The 19,619-nt window shown below is 46.5% G+C and overlaps 1 protein-coding gene across 1 annotated transcript in view; it reads right to left on the reverse strand.

The window, feature by feature from the left end:
- WNT3A (Wnt family member 3A) overlaps positions 1-18,497 on the reverse strand; it is an 87,309-nt gene extending 68,812 nt beyond the window's left edge. The window contains exon 1 of the mRNA XM_075747164.1: positions 18,012-18,497. Within this exon, the coding sequence (XP_075603279.1) occupies positions 18,012-18,082 (71 nt within the window). The 5' untranslated portion in view covers positions 18,083-18,497. The remainder of the gene's footprint in view (positions 1-18,011) is intronic.
- Between the last annotated feature and the right edge of the window lie 1,122 nt (positions 18,498-19,619).

Here is a 19,619-nt window from a genome sequence, read left to right on the forward strand (position 1 = left end):
GATACAAACCTTCCAGACACCAGCTGGAATCACATCAATGACATTCGTTGGGTGTTGAGGCACCCAGTCATACCTCCCAACTTTAGCTGTCTAAAAGCTAGGTGTTTAGGCTGTTTCTAGAGTGGATGGAGAAAGATAGGCAACTCCAGACAGTGATTCATCACATCCACTAAAAAGATACCTATCTCAGGAAGGATGAATCTCCTTCAGAAGATGCCCATCTCTCTAGAGGGAGGTAAGATGATTAGCTCAGATAGTTAAGCATTACATGGCTAAAATTAAGTGAGCGAATTCCATCCAGAGATCTGTTAGGGGACTTTGCTGTCACGCAGTAGAGTACAGATCCAACTCCTTGTATGCTTGGAAATAGAAGGTGTCCTCAAACTTTCTGAGAAAGCCCTGTTTTCAAAACAGAGTTGTCTCAAGTTGGTGGAACGCTTCCTCAAGGCTGAGTTGAATCTTTCCAACCTAACCTGAAAGGAGATGCCTGAAGATAGCTTGAGTCAGCCAGCCTTTGGGATCATCATGAGACAAGGTCCCACCCCATAAGCAAGTGGGGGTTTTGGGTGTTTTTTTTTTTTTTGACTGGAACAGTAAGTCCAGTTCCCGGAACATTTTAAAAGCATTCTCCCTGGTTCAGTCGCTTGGGCCCATGCACATTTACTCTCAGCATGCTCCTAGGCAAAGCTGTCTATCTCTGCAACCCTGGAAGGCTCCAGACCAGTATGCCAAGAACTGAAATCCAGGTCTTCTCTTCAGAGATGCTGCCTTTCTTTGCGGCCATTTCCCAGACCTGTGGGAAGTGCATGAAAAAGCGCTGAGCACCAAGTGACCTCAAGGCAACCTGCAAGCACTGCTCATCTCACAACCACACCGCCTTTTCTCCACACAGCTAAATAGCGTTTTATGTGCCTAACTTCGTATCTCCACATGTTTAAACCTCTTCAGGGCTCAGAGGCTGGCTGTGGGAAATGGGGATATTAACATTATGTCAGTGCCCAGAAGGTCTCTGACTATGAGGCAGGCAAAGCTTGTGAGGCATCAGTAGACTATCTGCCCACGTTGGCTAAAGCTGGCCGCAAGGATCTCAGGTGGAACTGTCCTCTGCCAAAACTGTGCAGTGGAGTCAAGCTCAGCAAATAATTTCTGGCAAACCAAAAATGCACTAAAATAATTATAATTAAAATGTCAGATCCGGACTTTCTGTAAAACAGAAGAGTTTGATCTTTTAATTATTTTTTTCAAGATGGATTCTCAAGGGTACTGAGTTTAGAGGCACAGACCCAAGTTACTGGGAGTCAAACCAGGGTGTGAGCCATGTGAACACCCATGTGAACGTTCTTACCCCCCGGTATATATGAACCATCTTGTATTTATTGCAGGGTAAGAGCATTCACACGGGCAGTTACCACAGAAAAACTGGCATCTTATTAGTTCACACCCTAACTTACCTCGTGGTAATTTGTTCATGTGCCCATCCCCTAAGGTGCCATTCCCAAAGTGAAGTTAGAGGACGCAATGTCCCCTTTATAGTCATAGTCAGCAACTTAGTGGTTAGGGCACTTAACCATGGTATGGGAAAATAAGCTTCATAAGTTTCCTCTGCTTGATTTGAAGCAGGGTTTTGAACCCAAGTTTCCCAAATCTCAGTAGCACACCCTAGCCAACAGATTATGCTGTTCCACAGAACTACCAAATCAATTATTCATATTGATTGAGTCTTGGCCAACACTGGGGATTCAGCCAGAAACCTCTGGAGCTCAGAACAGAAGCTCTCGACTTAGCACCCATAGTATCTGACACCTGGGTGCAGATAAGGATAGGTAGTAAATGGATGGATTTTGCAAATGCTGAAGCCCATTAGGATACATACAAAAGTTCTGCAATTCTGTCTTTGCATGCCCCAAAACCCCATCCAGCTCCTAGCCAAGTTTTGCTGCATGTTGTCAGATACATACAAGCCTTAACTGGGTTCCTTCTCTCTCCTGCAGTGGGATAGGAGATGGGACTGAGATATGCCTGTAATTTACATACATTATTACTGTGTGTCCCTGATAGCATGTATAATAATGTGCTATGTATCAGCCCAACACAGGAAAGACTCTCCTGGCTCTTGGGCTTGATCTCAACCTGTGTGACCCAGCTTGGTGCCTGTGCATAGAAAATGAACAGAACTGCCCAGATATTTAAGGATAAACACAAGGCTAAGCAGCACTTTCCTGGCCCAGAATCAAAGTATGAAGCAACTTGCAGGATCAAGACCTAAAGGAGCGCAGATTCTAAGACACAAGACAAAGAGATTGCTCCAAAGTTTGCTAAAGTCAAGGGAAGATTTCGCTTGAGTTCTACCTGTCTTTGGAGTAGAAGCTGAAGCTAAGGAGAGAGCTACATGTATGTACCTGTCTATGCATATTCATACATATATACAGGCATATGTATTATATATGTATATAACTATCTTCCTTCATACTAGATACTTCTTTTCTCCAAAGAATCCTCAATGTAGTCATTAACTGGACTTTTCTGGGAGATGTCAGTGGGAGCTGTTAACACCACTCCACCAGGGAAGTGGGTGCATTTCTGCAGCTGTCTTGCTCCTGTGCTCACAAAACACAAGCTGGCCATTCTCACAAGCCCTTCATCACTCTCGTTCACTCTATCTTGTGACCCTCTACCAAAATGCCTGCAATGCACAGCCATGCTGTCGGGTGCCTCCCAGGTGAGGGCACGTGGTATGTGTTGTCCTGGTATGGGAGACAAGCCATGAGTGGAAAGCATGGACCTTCCAAGAATTTGAGCTCTCCATCCTCCTTGAACCTGATGAGAAGGTTCATTCACTTCATCTTTTCCTCAGTCGTACAATGGCATAGCCCCCACCATCCGTGTTCTCCTTCCTCCCACAAGTCACATAGAATGAGAAGGAAGGAGGAAGAAACAGAAGATGAATGGATTAAAAAAAAAAAAAATAGAGCAAGGAATTATTCTGTGGGCACTGAAACTCATGACTACTGACTTCTCTATACTCCCGTCTGGATTTCTGATGTCCAGGGAACATTGCACACATACACAGATGCACGCACATGGATGCATGCATGTGCAGGCTTACTCACATGCACATGTGTGCGCACACACATACCCACACACTGTAGCCTCTCCCTCTGGGAGGGAACTGGTCACATCTCTCCTCCAGTTAACTGCCCATTTTTGTTAGACTTGTGGGTATCCAACATCTCTGAGAACCTCTGCGGAACGAAGCTCATTGGGCGAGTATGTTCCAATGTCATTATGGGGACAAACACACAGGCAGCAGGATTGCTTAAGCCTTGGTTCATGCAGAAAACAGCTGTAAGAGATGGACTAGAGGAGAAACGTATCTGAGAGCCCTTCCATGAGTCCCTCCCGGCCCCCAGCCTGCCAGCCCGTCCAGGAACACGAAGCCATTGCCCTGAAGGACATCAGTCCCTCTGCACATTGCAATCCCTTACAGGTCTGAGTTTTAAATGCACTTTGGAAGGGCCTGAATTTCACAGAGAAGGGGGCCAACACTGGGCGAAAATTACACAAATTACACCTGAGGTGTCTCCATCTATTCTCTCCTAATATTAATAATAAAGTCTAACTTAGCTCAGTAGTGCCTAAGGCTAAGTTCATGTGTAACTTAGCACCCAGACAATTTTAATAGCAAAACCTATGTAGAGACCTGAAATCTAGGCAGTTTGGAGGGATGTTCACATCACTTCCCTCACTCTTCCATTATACCACCATATTCTTCTGGCATCAAAGAAAATCCCAGGCATCTATCCTGACATCTTTAAGATCAAGGAAATATAAGATAAGCCGAACTTTTCCTCATTCACGGTAACAGAAACAGTCTGGGAATTTGAGGGCTAGACAGCACAAGTGTGTGAATAAATGTGTACAGATCTTATCAGCAAGGTCAGCAGAACCATAAAAATCTCAAGCTCAGGAGAAGACAATATGAGTTGGTGACTCTTGCTGCAGTGATTTCAGAATCACGACTGGTCTTGAGGGTGGTCTCTGTCACGGCACCTCCACTTGCCAGTTCATTACTGGTTACAAAAATAATTCCAAATTACTATTTCTTTGACAAAGGATGCTTCTGCAAGAGCACTTTTCTTGAATCAGCCTTTGTGTTGTAGGCTAGCACTGCAGAAACCCAAAAAGGATAGACTTTTGCAGAAATACAAATTCCTTGTTCATGGGGTCCCAGAGCTGTGGGTGGGATGAACAAAGGGATTTGAGTATGATGGAGTTAGAATGTTTCACCTAACCGTGTTCATCCAGAAGTCAGGCACCCTTAGTCATGGTTCTCTTGATCACCAACATAGAGAGATCATCGGCTGCTACAGAGAGAGTCATTGCATCCAAAGATTGACATCAAAGATAGGTCTGATGAATCACAGTGAGGAAGTGTCAGCCCTCATTCATTGACTAGAAAGGGAGCTTAGATGACTACCTCAGATGAGATGTCCAGCTCTGAGATGGAGTATGACGAATCCTGCTCAGCACGCCTGCAGTGCTTAAGCATTATGTACATCTCTATAACAGAGTGAACAAACCTAAATGCTTCACTCATGGTCTCCTTCATACTGACTCATGAGTGTCCAGCTGCCCTGGCTGTTATCCTCACCCCAGTGGGTTGTTTTTGGTTTTTTTTTGAAACAGCAAGTCAAAGTTAACTCCAGCAGAGCTTTTTCTCCTGTGCCTCGGGGTCTGTGCAGTGCCCCATACTGTACATTGAAACGGGGTGTGTGCAACCTGCCTCTGCCAGAGACTGTAGGAAACTGTCTTGTTTCCCAGCTTTCTGATTCCCATCTGTTCAGGTCACCAATCTATTTGTTTAGGCTTGTGGAGGGCAGAGAAGGGATATGACCAGAGGTCCCATGTCCTAAGGATGTGCTTTAGCCCTGAGTTATCTTTTTCCCCTGGTTTGTCACAGAGTCTGCAATTCATTAAATAACCAAGGTCTTGCATATTGCCCTACTCTTCTTGTACTAGAGATGGACAAAACGGGGCTCTTCCATGCAAAAATCTGAACAAGAGCCTGTATGGCCCTATTTCTGGAGCTTGTGTGCAGGACAGAATTTCTCCGTGTATTCTGTCTGAGTACCAGTGTCTGAGGCAACAGGAGCCACCACTGGCATCACTGTTGGTGGCAGACACCACCACTGTATCTGTGGCTGTAAATATATGCTAGACTATGAAACCCTTGAATTAGTTTCTGTACTACAGATTGGAGACTCTTCTGGTAAACATGACAGTTTACTTGTAATTTTAGTGGAGCGGTTAGAAAGCTGCACTGACAACACACCACCTTGTATTACGACCGAGCTTGAACCTTTCATTCACGGGGACCTGAGTTACACATTGCATCAGCTGGACAGATGGACTCAATGCTCGTTTCTGTCACAGACTTCCCATATGCCTGTGGGCAAGTGGCACCAAAGATTTCAGCGGCCACTGAATTAGCATTTCCCTGTCTGATTCCCAATCTTCTGCTAATGTGTCTTATCTATTCTCTTTCAACTCAGTTGTTTGCCCCATCTGTCTGGACCTTATACTCTCTCAGTCAAAAACTAGTTCCCACTGTGCCCTGAGTCTTCTGTTGTAAGTGACTTTCAGATTTTGCAATCAATCCACTAATATCCGTGACCTGTTAGAAAAAGGCTGTGATCCAATAAGCTCCTTCCTGATCCAGCTGATATTCTTGTTAGTAATGACTCAGTGCAAACTACGTCTTATATCCATTACTTCTTCAGAATTCTGATTTAGGTATCTTTAATCCAGCCTGGGGCACAGGAAGATGGATGAGATGATTTCTGGATCAAATGATTTAACGGTGGTAGAAGTTGTTACACCTATTATTGCAAACACACAGTGGGATGCATCTCAGCTAACCTAAGGTGCCTAATAGTTAGACAGCTAAATCTGTTTCTACGACATGTGAGGAGAAATAAGCACTTCAATAAAAGCAACAGAGCTAATCCACTTTTCCTCACATTCAGAATGAGCTAAGGGTATTCATGGACCAGTCACTGCAATCCACTGGCAAGGGGCAGCTCAATAAATCAGTTAACTGATCAGGTTGCCACAATGCAGTCAATAAATCTAAAGGCATAAAGCAAGAATTATGTGTCTAAATAGCCTTGCACTTCACTTCTTCTGTCCTTTTTCACTTCGCCTCTTATTGTTTTGTCTGAGCATTTCCACCAGCAAATCTTTCCAGATGGTGACCAAACCACACCTCTGCTAATGCTGCAGCAAAACAGCTTTCAGGCCCTGGAGATCAGGGTGCCGCTTGCTTTCTCTGTAGATTTACACTATTTGTAAATGGGAGTGTATCCAGGCCTTGAAAAAAAATTGGCACACTTTGTTCAAGCCATCTGGTGAATGGGCTAGGCTGGACCGAGCCTCCCAGTCCCTGGATCCCTCACTGCCAGAAAATAATAGACTGTATCAACGCACACTTAAAAACACCTTTAGTCCATCTTCCTAGCATCTACACATCTTCAAAGGGTACGGTTCCCAGGGCCTCCGGGACGTCTCTCCACCAGCATTACAAAGCCACAAGGAGGGGCAGCTACTCCTGGGGTATGCAGGATCAAATGAGGTACCCAGCTGTCCTGATCTGGATCGGTAAGGCAAATTAATTCACGACAAATGCATCAGGTCTCCTCTTCCCATGGAAGAATGTGCAAGAAAATGATACTTCATAAGAATTCCCTTCAAACATCTTTCTGAGATATGGGATTTTTGCTCAACTCTTTTATACCTATGTGGAATGCAACACCAGGACTTCAAGTGATGGGTTTATAAAGGTAATTTGGTCGCTAAAGATGTAAAGCAATGTCCACCAGGATTTTCGAAAGGGTCTTCCAACAGAAGTATCCTATTTTAATATTGTGCATGTCTAAATAGCTCATTAAATGCCTAGATGCTCCTAGCCTTTAGGAGTGTATTCAAAGAAAAAAATAAAAAGAAGCTGGATTCATCTATCTAAAAGGAAATATCTTTGCCTGCCCTAGTCATCCAGGATCCTCTTGCAGGCAATGGTGAGAAAACTGGCACAGCTGGAATGTGAGTCACCTCATCCAAAAGTAAACGTCTAACATACGTCAGATGAGTTGCATCCTATTTCTCGCCAATAATTCTAAAATACACTTGGCTAGAGACTGCTAGAGCTGCAAGATGATTCTTCCTCTAGAAGGGATAGGAATCAAACCTGCACCTCCTCAAAACAAGCATTAACTAGATTTTTATGCCGCTAAAGGAACCATGGGTCTCCCAGTAAATTCTACAGGTCTTATCTGATGCCCAGTGGTGTTTCCCCAGTCGTCACTGCACTTTGGATGGGGTCCTACCTGTTTAGCAAGAGCTCAGACTGTGCCATTTCTTCCTGCCTACTGTAGGCCCGTAAAAAAAAAAAAAAAGGAAATTCTCCTTAAGTGTGTCCTTCAGCCTGCAAAGGATTTAGAGTTGCTTGCTGTCATGCCACACAACACTGTCTAGCAACAGGCGCTATTGTTGTTCTTCTGGGGGCAGAGGGACAAACTGAATGGTAGGCTTGGCAACTGTTCAAGGAGTTCCATTCCTGCCTTCCCACCCCTTAGTAAATATCTCTATTAGACAAGGTGCACCCTTTTGGAAGCAGAGGAAACTCCTGCTCTGCTCAGTGTTGTTTGGCTTCACTTCACAGGCTTGGCTATAGCAGAGATGGGCTCTGCCTTTCCTCACTGCTCCATCCCACAACGTGAAATCTGGTAAACAACAGCAACTTCCCTGGAAACCTCAATGCGCATAACCTCTACCATAAAACTGCATCTTCCAAAAGAGATGCAGAGGAAATACAAACCTGGAAAGTGAAATTAAGAGAGAGAGACTGGGAAAAGAGAAAGGGTTTGATTTCAGAGAACTGAAAGTAAAACAAAGTTAGAGAAACTCTCGGAAATGCAGATGTAACTCATTAATAGGAGCGACTGTGTCTTCTGCTGAGTTAACTGTCATGATGGGGAAGCAAGAAAGCCATTTTATATCTCTTTTTAAAAAGTTTTGAGATGAAGCTCTATTGCAAATTTGAGTCAATGACTTGTGGCTGTGGTTGGAGGATGGTGGGAGACTCTGGATGTGTTTGAGGATGAGGAGCATGAGGAAAGACGTATTTGTTCTCTAGAGTGCGCTGGATTAGAGGCAAGATTAAATATGTTTCAGAGAAAGCTGCAAAACAGTCAAGCTGCTTAGGCTTTCAGCAGCTATGGGAAGACATGACAAAATATAAGATGGTGTGAATTTGCTGAGGAAAGGGGTGGTTTAGAGCTTTTTAGTGCCAGCCTGGATGTCATGCACGTTCTTGCAATAGCACAGTATGATCACACCGTGGCTGCACCTGTTCCAATACAACGGTGAGCACTATGCACTAAAGAGCTTGTTAAAATACAGGAAAAAAAGATGGACTTGATTTTAGCCATGTGAAATTTTGCTAGGCAATGGGAATTAGAAATAGAACTCATATTTTAACAGCTAGGAAAAAAAAAACAAATGAGCAAACTCTTAAAGGGGATTCCCTGTCTTGGGAATAATCTGAATAATCTGATGACACTGGTGGACACGACTCTGAGCTGGTTTCCTCAGCTCCTCCATAGTTGCAGAGGATTTAACCAGTCAAGCTCAGTCGAAGGACTGAGACATGAACTGCACCATAAGAAAGTGTCTATTTCTCCCCATCAATGAAAGCAGCCAAGAGCACCTGGCTTGGATGGAAACATCTAAATTGCAATGGGTAAAATGAATTCCACCCCAAGGCTTTGCTCAGATGCCTACAGCTAGGCATCAAGTGCCACTAAGATGCTCTAGGGTTTCCTTGACCGGCCTCCATCTGTTGCTGAGAAAGGAGCATGTCATCAGTGGATTGTATACAATCCCTTCCAGGCCTCTGAGGACAACCAGGATGCCATTGAGCATCTTAACTGGAAGCAGACACCCATGCATGGCACCTGATGGGAACCCAGGCATCTTTGGTTTTGGACTGGATGTTTGTCCTGGAAGACGTGTTTAAACTGACCGCTAGGACTGATGCACGGTGACCTGGAGAGCTTCCATAACCTGTGATAGGCATGAGGCCAGGACAGAAATGTGAGAGTCTACCATGAGCTGAGCTCAAGAAACTTCCGAGGCACTCTCTGAGCCTCATAGGCAAACTTGTTCCAACACACTTTAAGCCTACAGAGCTCCCATGGAAGAGGAGGAATGACCATCCCAGACACCTGGGATGCCTTGCGAGGCCTGTGATGTGAGAAGGGAACCAGCCCACGTTCTATGATGTGACCTCGTCGGTGAAGCCCGAGAGTGTGCCAAGATGCAATAAGTGAAAAGCATTTCATACCAATGGAGTGTGGAGGAATATCCATGTTGGAAAAGAGTAATAGCATCTCTGCTGAGAGTTATCACTATACCAATATAAAGCATAACAGACTATTATTAACACCAGAACAGAAACTGTGATGAGGAGACCAAAGGCACCCTGAACTCCTTTGATGGCCCGGGCTCTACAAATGCAAAGCGCTCTCTGGGTATCAGCAACATCCAAGTGGGAAGGGGACTGTGAATATGCAGGTGACAAACAAGGAGAAGAGACAAACAACATCTTTGTGATGCATAACGCTCTCCCCTGGTTTACAGGCTGTTTTTTAAAAGCAGTGCCCTATGTTAGGAGTTCAGAACAAGGGAGTTAATGTATTGGTTCTTCTTCCCTCCCCTTGTTTTTTGCAAGTGCCAGCAGAATTTGGAGTGAACTGATGAATTTTTACATGTTGTACTAAGACGATAACAAGACTTAAAGCAAGCCTTGCCACTTTTAAAGGGACAGAAGGGGACAAAAGCATTATGAATGGCCCAAGCTAGATGGAAACAGTTGGCATAGACAGTGTCAGGAGTGGCTTTTCTGCAGGACCAACCCTGGGCCTGATCCAGCAAAGCCTTGGTGGAAACATCATGGGAGGGCTCATGCCCTTACAGACTTTCCTGAGTATTCCTCTCCTTTCAGTATTAAGCCCCACGGAACTGTCTTGGCTCTCACGGACCCTCGGCCTTCATTTGCCTCTCGGTGGTGTCAGCAAAGCAGAGATGAGTTTAGTGAGACAGGATGGGAACAGCTCTTGCTGCAGTCTTGGCGCTGTGCCCCATCCAGCCTTAGCTGAGCGTGTGGAGAAGACATACGTGCTCTGGCCAGCAATTCTCCCCTTGTTGTTTCCCCTTCCTTTCCACTATATTTCGATGTTTTTTACTGGCACCATCACCCCAGGAACTGTCACCACCTGATTGGGAAGAAAGCACCAAGCTTCACATCACCAGAAGAGAGTGGGTGCCTATTTTGGGTCTAGAAAGCCCTTCTTCTTCTTTGCAGCAATGGTCTCCAGACCTCCTGCATGCTCCACTTCCCCTTTTCCCAGCTGTACTCTTTGGCCCTGCAGGGTTTCCTTTGGGATCCAGACCAAGATCATCAGTCCAGTTCTACTCCAGGAAGGAAATTTCAACATGGATGTTGGTGGGAGTAGGACCAGTCCATCCCTGCTCGCAGGAGGCCCTGGGGATGAGACTGCGTGCTCAGTGCACAGCCAACTCTTTTCACCATACTGTGTACAGTTCAGCTGTCCAAACAGCATCCGTGACTCAGAGCCTGGAGGATTCCCCCTGCGACACACTTGAGCAATGCTTGTTAAGTGCTGTCATTATGCCCAATAAAGCCCTTTGAAATGTGGCCGGGCTATTTGAGTCATGCACTCAAGCAACACAAGCACAAATGCTGAGCAAAGGGGAAGTGGGCGCATCAACCCATGGTTGTCCCGTTGGGCTTTTCTTGCGCTCCCACACACGCAAAGCAAAAATATCTGCTCCTTGCGAGATGTGGCACAGAGCAGCCTCCTTACCCTGCTGCTTTGCACTCGTGTTAAGCACTAGTGATGTGGGAAGAGATGCAGAGACTGGTGGTCCCTGTCTGGAAAAGCAGCAGCATTGCTGCAGGGCTGTAGTTGAGTTCCTTCATCCCAGTTGCAGGAAGCGGGATGCAAGCAGGAAAGGGATCCCATAGATTTGGGATGAAGACACAGTGAGTCAGCCTCGTTTCTCATGCAGAAGGGCAGCAATCCTTGATTTTCCTTTCCTAGGAGAGACCACAGGCTCACAGCAAAAGTCAAGGCTCCTCCAGCCTGTCCCTTTAGAGGGAACAGTTGAAAAGTATTTTTCACCAACAGAAAGCAGGGCTGTGGCCATCCCCCTGTTCCAGCTACTCTACTTACAGCAGGCCTAGCTGTAGAGCTGAGTTGGGAAAAAGAAATGCCATGTGTACAAGGAAAATGACTCATCAAGGTGGCACAGGAGGTCAATGAGAACAGGACCCACCTATTTCATTAAGGTCTACTGCCCCTGAAGCGGTCACTTCTTTACTCTGCCCCGGTGTTTTGCACTGCAATAGCACCCAAAGACATGGCATCTGTTAGAAAGGTCTTTAGAAAGAAGAAGAAAAGACCTGTCCTCAGTAGGTCCTGGTGCTACACCCAGCCGTGCTGCAGGATCATTGCAAGGTCCAGGGCAGGGTCTTTAAATTCTTCTGCCTCTGCTTACCCACCTGCAAAATGGGAATGAAGAACATCCTCTCCCTTCCTGGGGACATATCAGAGCTTAAGCCGTGCTAGTAAGTGCTCAAAGGTTTTCAGGTGAGAAGTCTGAGAGGTGTTCAAATGTCTGTAAAGGACATTTTTTGCATCTGGGGCTACCTGAAAAGGTCTGAGGAGCAAAATTATTCACTTTTCCTTATCTTAGTTAGGAAAGGCTTGCTTGTTTGATGCAATGCCTTCATTCAATGCTTTAAATACCATAGAATCATAGAACAGTTTGGCTTGGAAGGGACCTTAAAGCCCATCCAGTTCCAACCCCCTGCCATGGGCAGGGACACCCTCCACTAGCCCAGGTTGCCCAAAGCCCCATCCAACCTGGCCTTGAACACTGCCAGGGAGCCAGGGGCAGCCACAGCTTCTCGGGGCAACCTGTTCCAGTGCCTCATCACCCTCAGAGTGAAGAATTTATTCCTAATATGTAATCTAAATCTGTCCTCATTCAGTTTAAGGCCGTTAACCCTTGTCGTACCACTACATGCCCTTGTAAACAGTCCTTCTCCAGTTTTCAAGTTATATCAAGTTGCTGATTTTCAGGTTAACTTATTTAATAAAGTCTTCTTAAAATTGAAATAAAAAAATCAATGAATATGTAGCAGGATAACACAATTTACTAAAATGAGTCTAAAATCTGAGTAGATGAGGGCTCTTCTTTAGCTCTCTGGGAGAGTCTCAGCTCTCCCCATGTTTGAAACAGGGGCTTTTTCATAAGACCTTGAAAATTTTCAGTTCCTGCTGTAACAGAGGCTTCCTGTGTGATCTTGGTCTAGTCAATCTCACTGGCACAGGTCCTTCATGCCTGGACTATGCCAGGAACAACATAAATACCATTAGACTCTGTTCCTCTGGTCCCACCATGAAAAAATGGAGATGGGGAGATATTTCCCTTACCCTTCGCACACCATACCCTACGTATGGACCAAGCATGGGCTGTTTCATACCACATAACATCTACACAGCAAGATCCCCTCAACCAAGTTGCCCTCTATCCCTGTTGCTGCTTGGGTGTAAATCACCCATGTTGTTGCTCAGGAAAATCCAAGCTGGTGGGTAAGTTGGTATCTGAGAATAGGTGAAAACATCATTCCCTGATTATACGCTGCCTGGCAAAACAGGCCCATGTCAGATACTGTTGTAACATAGATACGTGTATATAAAGACAATTCCCAAGCCTTGGGGCAAGGGTGGGAGAGGGCTGCATGTACCAGGATTGCACCGCGCACAGCCGAAATGTAGCCACCTCTGCATAGGAGCACGACAGCTCTTTAACATCGCACCGCAGAGGAAATGAAGACGAATGCCATCGCCTCGGAAATGTCAAAATCCTCAACTCTGGCTAATCGAGCAGAGGAGAAGTGGGTAGGTGCAATTCGTATTTCCGAGCTCCAGAGATTGCTTTAGGAGCTCTGGTGCCAACACACATGTCTCACGCTGTCCCTTGGGTGACCTTCCATGGCTCTGCCTCCCTCCTGGCTAACGAGGGATGATCATCTCTCACTTAACACGGTTGCTCTCTGCCAAACCTAAGCTTTGCTTTCTCAAGTGCGGAGCCTGCCAAGAGTCAGTTTGGTTCTCCAGGATTTGCAACAAAAGGAGAATCGGGTTTATCATGGGATCCAGAATCTGGCCTGGCTTTCACCCACCCCAGTGCAAATCAGGGGCTGTTCCATCCACCCCACAGGGGGACAGATCCCAGGAAAGACCCGAACCAGGTCACAAGCCAAGACTTCATCTGTGAGCTGCTTTTATTGAGGCGATGCCATCAAACTCTGACAGGGACAGGTTCAGGTGTTGCACCTGCATATTGCTGGAGTAATGCCACCAGGTTACTTGTCTTTCTGTTGGCAAGGCTCCTTCCCACCCTGCTCCCGTGCGCTTACATTTCCTGAATCACAAAAATTAGAGGTGGAAAGATCTTCCAGATCACTTTCAACCAATAGAGCTTCTGTGACCAGTCTTGGGGAATAAGCAATAAGAAGCCAAGAGCAAACACAGGTGACAGCCAAGAAAATATTCCTAACACACATCCTTCACATCCACTTTCCAAATACCAGCCTGGCATCTCTGGTAACACTGCGTTCACTCTGCCACTGGTGGTTATGGCTCTCATCTCCTCGCCCAGTTCATTATGGAGCCGATCTCAACTCACACCATTTAGGATGTGATACAGGTGTTACAGAGAGCAGCAGACGAGACAGGACCTCCACCATGACCGGCGGAACAGAGGAAGGGACAGACACCGATGCCTAAAGCGATGCCACCAGATGAGGTCCCAGCTGGTGCCTACCTCCTCCCATGACACTTCCTCCTCCAGCTCCTCTCCAGGCACATGCTTTAACTATCTGCACCCCTCAACATGCCCCAAATTGCCTCACACCCCAGGAAGAACATCTGAGATGCCACCTGGCAGGTTTCTCCCATGGTGAAGAGGTCTGCTTGCACTTCTAACTCAGCCGTGATCCTCTCCCGTGATCATCTCCCCTAGTACCAGCCTCCTGGGCTGCAGGACGTTAAGATCCCCAGCACTGAAGCTCTGTGTTAATGTCTATTGCTGTATTTTTTTCTCCTGAACCAAACCTTTCTCTCTTCTGAATCATTTCTGCACTCTGGCTGTCCTCAGACCAAGACAGGCCTCATGCCACTGATTAAAAAAGAAAATAAAATGCTTTTTCCATTCCACATGCAGTCAGCCAGTCAGTCACAGCAGTGCAAGTTAGCTGGAAAAAGTTTTAATTTTGTTCATGTTGCCACTGTGACTCCGCATGGACCCCAGACCCAGCAGGACAGGGGACAGGTTACATCTAATCCTACCCCTCTGATGAATGCTGCTTCTGAATTTCCTAAGTCTTCCTTCACCCACTTCGGTCTCTCTTCTTTTTTTCAAAACAAACTAAAAAATGAACAGCACTAACATTTGAAAAAAAACCTCCACATTTTTGCTTTTAATCTGGCCCCCTGGGTATGGAAGAGCCTGTTGCTGCTACCAGTAGCTCCTTTAGGTTGAACAGCGCAGTGCTGCGCCGCGTTGGAGAAGGTCCCGTGGCGTTACTGTGCCACAATAAATCACACCAGCACGTCCCTAAAAACTTACCACACCGGTCCCAATGGGAACCGATGCCTTCTTCTTTTATTACTTTTAAATAATTGTTCTTAAAGCCTATTTCATCCCTCTCTGTACATACGTGATTTGGGAATTTTCTGCTTTTAAGAAGCTCCCGTAGCTTCCCCCCCACCCCCCCACCCCGGGTCGCTGAAAGGATGTGGACGGACTGCGAGAGCATCGCTGCTCCGGGGGATCCTTTCCCTTTTGCTCCACTGAACTTTTTCCAAAGGTACCACGCGTCCGGGTCTGTGCAGAGGCCACCAGCGCTGCACGGCCTGATTTTAAACAGGTGCCCCTGTGCCACGGTGAGAGCAGCAATTCAAACAGCTCAGCCAAGTGAGGAGCTCTATGTAGAGGTAGACAGAAATTACAGTAACAAACACATGCCCACTTGCTCCCCCTGAGAAATACACGCTTCATGTTTCCCCTAATTTCTCTCCTTTGGGAGAATAATTAACCAAAACCTGCAGGAGAGTATCGTTTCTCAGTCTCTGCTTTTGCTCAAATTGTCTTGAAGCTGAAAGCAGTGTTAAGTATCCATAGCTCTGTGTGCTTTAGGATGAGTTTACGCTTTAATTAGAAACTATTATTTGTGAGGGGCGCAGTTTTGGGGGTGGTAAATTACAAATTTGCTGCTGTACGCAATCGAGTCGCTATGAGCTAATATAAGGGAGGCTTTAAACAGAGATGGTTGAGATGGGGTGTTTGTTGCTGGCACTACCAGACTTAAAAAAATTCCTGGCCCTCTCTACAGTCCCTTCCAAAAAGAAAAACAACAAAACCCCCTCAAAAAGAAAGAAAAGAACACAATTAAATTAAATTAAATTAAAGAAGCACGATCGATTTGCGAAATCAGCTGGGTTGGAAGCAGGCTGTCCTTGACTAGCAGAAAAGAAGCTGCACTCCCGATGTTGGGATGTGCACGGGTGCGTCCGGGGAACCCCTGTGCCACCCTCCAGCCCCCGACTCTCCCATCTCCGGGGGTGTCCCCCAACTCCAGCCATGGGGGTGGCCACGGGTTTATATCTTGCTTGAGGATAAATAAAAAGGGAAAAGGGTGGGTGGGTGAGGGGGAATTTAGGCAGCAAATGTAGCAGCACCCGGCCTCTCCTCCGACTCCCCCACCCCAATCAAAACCTCCTTTGCATTTCCATGGCCTAAGGGGGCTTGCTCACTTTGCGAAAGAAACGTCTAAAACCGCTGGTTGGCACCGGGGAAGGATGGAAGGGGCCGGGGGGGGGGGGGAGGAACCCAAACCAAAAACCAGAGTCACCCCTGCTGTCCCCCTGCACACACCTGATGCCCCGGCTTGGACAGAGACCTCCTGCCCCTCTCTCCATCTCTCCACCGCCTCTTTCCACACACACACACCCCCCACCACCACCCGACAGCCGCCTCTCCCGCACCTCCGGGAGGCGGGAGCGGGGAGCGGGGCTGCGGGCTGGCCGCGGCGGGGACGGGGGGACACGGGGGGACACGGGGACGGGGACACGGGGGGACACGGGGGGACACGGGGACGGGGACACGGGGACGGGGACACGGCCGCTCTGCCCTCCTCTCCCCTCGGTGGGTGACAAGGGAATATTTATGTTGGTATTAGAGGAATGCGTTTCCTTCTCCAATCAGGAATGCAACCAGAGTTTCTAATTATAAGTTAGATGGTGGCTGGGAATAAAAGATTGCTTTTTAATGACTCCCGTCCAGGTGCTCTTTCTTGCCTCTCTTCCCAAGAACACATTTGCATTTTATTGCTTTTCTCCCATCCCAACGAATTCCCTGCTTTCAGACATACCTGAAATAGTTGGAGAGGCTGCCTTCAACACCCTCACCTCTGCACCGCCGGGCAGCGCGGCCGCGGGCGGGAGGTACCGCGGCCGCGGTTCCCCTTCGCCTCCGCCCGCCGCGGATCGTACCTGAACCCCGCTAACGCCCCTCGTCAGATTGGGGGTGGCGGTGGGGGGGGGGGGTGGGTGGGGGTGGGATGGGGGGGGGAGGTGGCGGTGGCAGAGATTAAATGCGCTTTAAAAATTAATTATGATGATGATGATGATGATTAGCAGGGGGTTTAGGCGCTTCTGAGTTATTTACAGCACCGCCCTCGGTGCAGAGCAGCTCCTGCTCCGCGCTGCGGCCGCGCAGCCCGCCTTCCCCTCCGCGGGCGCGGGGCTGCTAATTCCCTACCCGGGGAGCTCCGCACCCGCGCAACCGGCGGCAGAGAACGAAGCCCCATCTCCTGTGGCTGCTCCTCCGTGCCCCGCGCAACGCTGCGCGGCTCTGCTCCGCGGTTCCTACGCGCTTTCCCGCGAGCTGCCTGCAGAACAGGAGCTTTCCTGCGCTAGGGCTTCCCTGAGCCCAATTACCTCCGCGGGGTAATTAGAGCAGATCTTGCAGTTACATGCCTTGCCCAGCACCATTTGCTTTTTGTGGGGGAGAGAGAGAAAAGCCTCTTAAAGGCGTAGGGTGCAAAGCGCGGAAAAAAAAAAAAAAAAAAAAAAAGTAATAATAAAATAAAATAAAAGGGAGCTGCAGCCTGGACAAGAAAAGTGCGTTATCCCGAGGGAAGGGGTTGCGCAGGGCCCCGCTGATCTTGCGCGGGGCAGCTCCGCGGCAGCGCCGGGCACATCTTCCCCCAACCCCGTCTTTGCTCCCTGCTCTGCCTTTCCGTAACCAGCCCAGGTTGTTCAGCCTCCTCTCACCTCCTTTCTCTTTCTTTGCTTTTTTTTTTTATTTTTTATTTTTTTTTCTTTCCCCCTAAATATTCCTTAAAGCGAAGGGGGGAAAAAAAAAAAAGTTTTCATCCTTTTCCCCCCCTTCCTTCCACCTGACTAGCTCGAAATCACCTTGAAATGCTCATGTCAACTTGTATCATTATCTCTTTAATTCAGGCAGCGCCTTTTGTTCTTCACAGGAGAGGATCAAAGCACTTAAAAAAAAAAAAAATAACTTTCCGATCGCTCTCGCTCGCTCTCTCTCTTTTACAGTAGGAGAAGGAGAGATCAGGTATAACCCAGTCAAAATAAACAAAGTGAATGCATAAATAAAAGAGGTGAAATGCAGGTTCTAAGAACTTGCTGGCGCTGGAACAATCCCACCTCTTTAGCTGAGTGGCAACGAAAGGAGAATTTCAAGTCATCTTAAGCGCAGGGGTTGCAGAGAAAACAGAGGAGGGGAAAAATAAATGAAAATGAGAGAAAAAAAAAAAGAAGAAGAATAAAACTTACCACCAGATTGGGTAACTTGACAGAGCCTGACTCAACCCACAAAGAAACAGGAAATATCCAAAAGAGGCCATTGATGAAAAGTTGTCTTTCTTTTTTTTTTTTTTTTTTAACCAGAGTTGCCAAAAACCTTCCTTTCTTCTGAGGCAGGATGATTATTTTAATAATAATAATAACAATAATTTAAAAAAAAAAAAAAAGTCAAATGAAGTGAACTCAACCCGACCAGGTAAATCCTCTCTTGCTTCCTCTACTACTCTCAAGGAAAAAAAAAATCTCAGAGAGGTAAAAAACTCTTCTCTCAGCCAAGACACTGAAGGCAAATATTAAAAAAAAAAAAAAAAAAAAAAAAAAAGTTTGAAGTAGCTCTCTTAAAAAGGACCCAATCAGCACTTATTGCCAAAGGGAGAATTCTGATGCTTTGGCTTGTTCTGTCAATCAGGAGCGCGAAGTCAGGAATGAGCTAATTGCAAGGAGATAGTGTTTTAATACTCATTAGGGGGCACGTTGGCCCACAAGCCAAGGGATAAAATGTAGTTTTAAAAAGGGGAAGGAAGATTTAGGGGGTTTAAATAGACAGGGGGGACCCCTGTGGATTTGGGTAGCTATAACAACCTGCCCGGATTTCACTCCCTGGGTCGAAGCTACTAAAATGCAAAAAAAAAAAAAAAAAAAAAAAAAAAAAAGTGTGATTTTTTTTTAAATTATTATTTTCTTGATTTGCTCCTTCTTGCCATTCTGTCTTCTTCTCAAGTCCCTGTTTCCTCACGATAACAATTGGGATGCATTTGAACTAACTTTCTAGAAACTTTTGGTTGCTTCTTTTTTTTTTTTTTCCTCCTTTTTTCATTTAAAAAAAAAAAAAAAGGATTTACACCCAGACATGCACGCACACACACAGACACGCACACCCCCACAGACACGCACACCCCTTCCCCACCAGTCCAACCAGCCAGATATCCAAGAGCTCCACCGAAGACATCTGCTAAGAAATCAACTTCTTCCATGCAAATCTCAATAAGGTTCATCCAGATCATCACAATTTGCAGGATTCCCAGCCCCAGACTTTGCGAAGGCGCTGCTGCAAACGACTTCATCCACCAGATCCACCCCACAGGGCACTAGTAATTGATCTCTTTTTTAATTTCTCTTTCTACATATTGTAACAATTTCTCTCCTTTCAGTGGCGGTGGCGGGGGGTTGAGTTGGGGTGGATCGCGCGGTTCCAAAAATCTGCAGGTTTTCGGTGGGGTGGAAATAAAAAAAAAAAAAAATAGTTATGATTAGTACTATTATAAAGATGCAGCTCCTCGAGACTGGGTACGCGGTTAGATTTGCTGCTCCTCTGGAACATATTGTTTAAAGCTTGCTGTATCTGTGACCAAGTGTCACCCAGCTGACAGGCTTTCCCCCTACCCTGGGTCATTTGAAAGGGGGCTGGAGAGGCAAAAACAAGGGGATGGAGGCACTGGATGAGCTAGGAGATATTTTCTCCCTGGAATAACAACGATGATTCTCTTTTATGTGATTTTTTTTTTTTTTTTTTGGTTGTTGTGGCTGCTGCCTGTTGGGTTTTTTGCTGGGTTTTGTTGCCTTTTTTTTTTTTTTTTT

Source organism: Balearica regulorum, chromosome 2, assembly GCF_011004875.1.
Source record: "Balearica regulorum gibbericeps isolate bBalReg1 chromosome 2, bBalReg1.pri, whole genome shotgun sequence".
Taxonomy (NCBI): Eukaryota; Metazoa; Chordata; class Aves; order Gruiformes; family Gruidae; genus Balearica; species Balearica regulorum.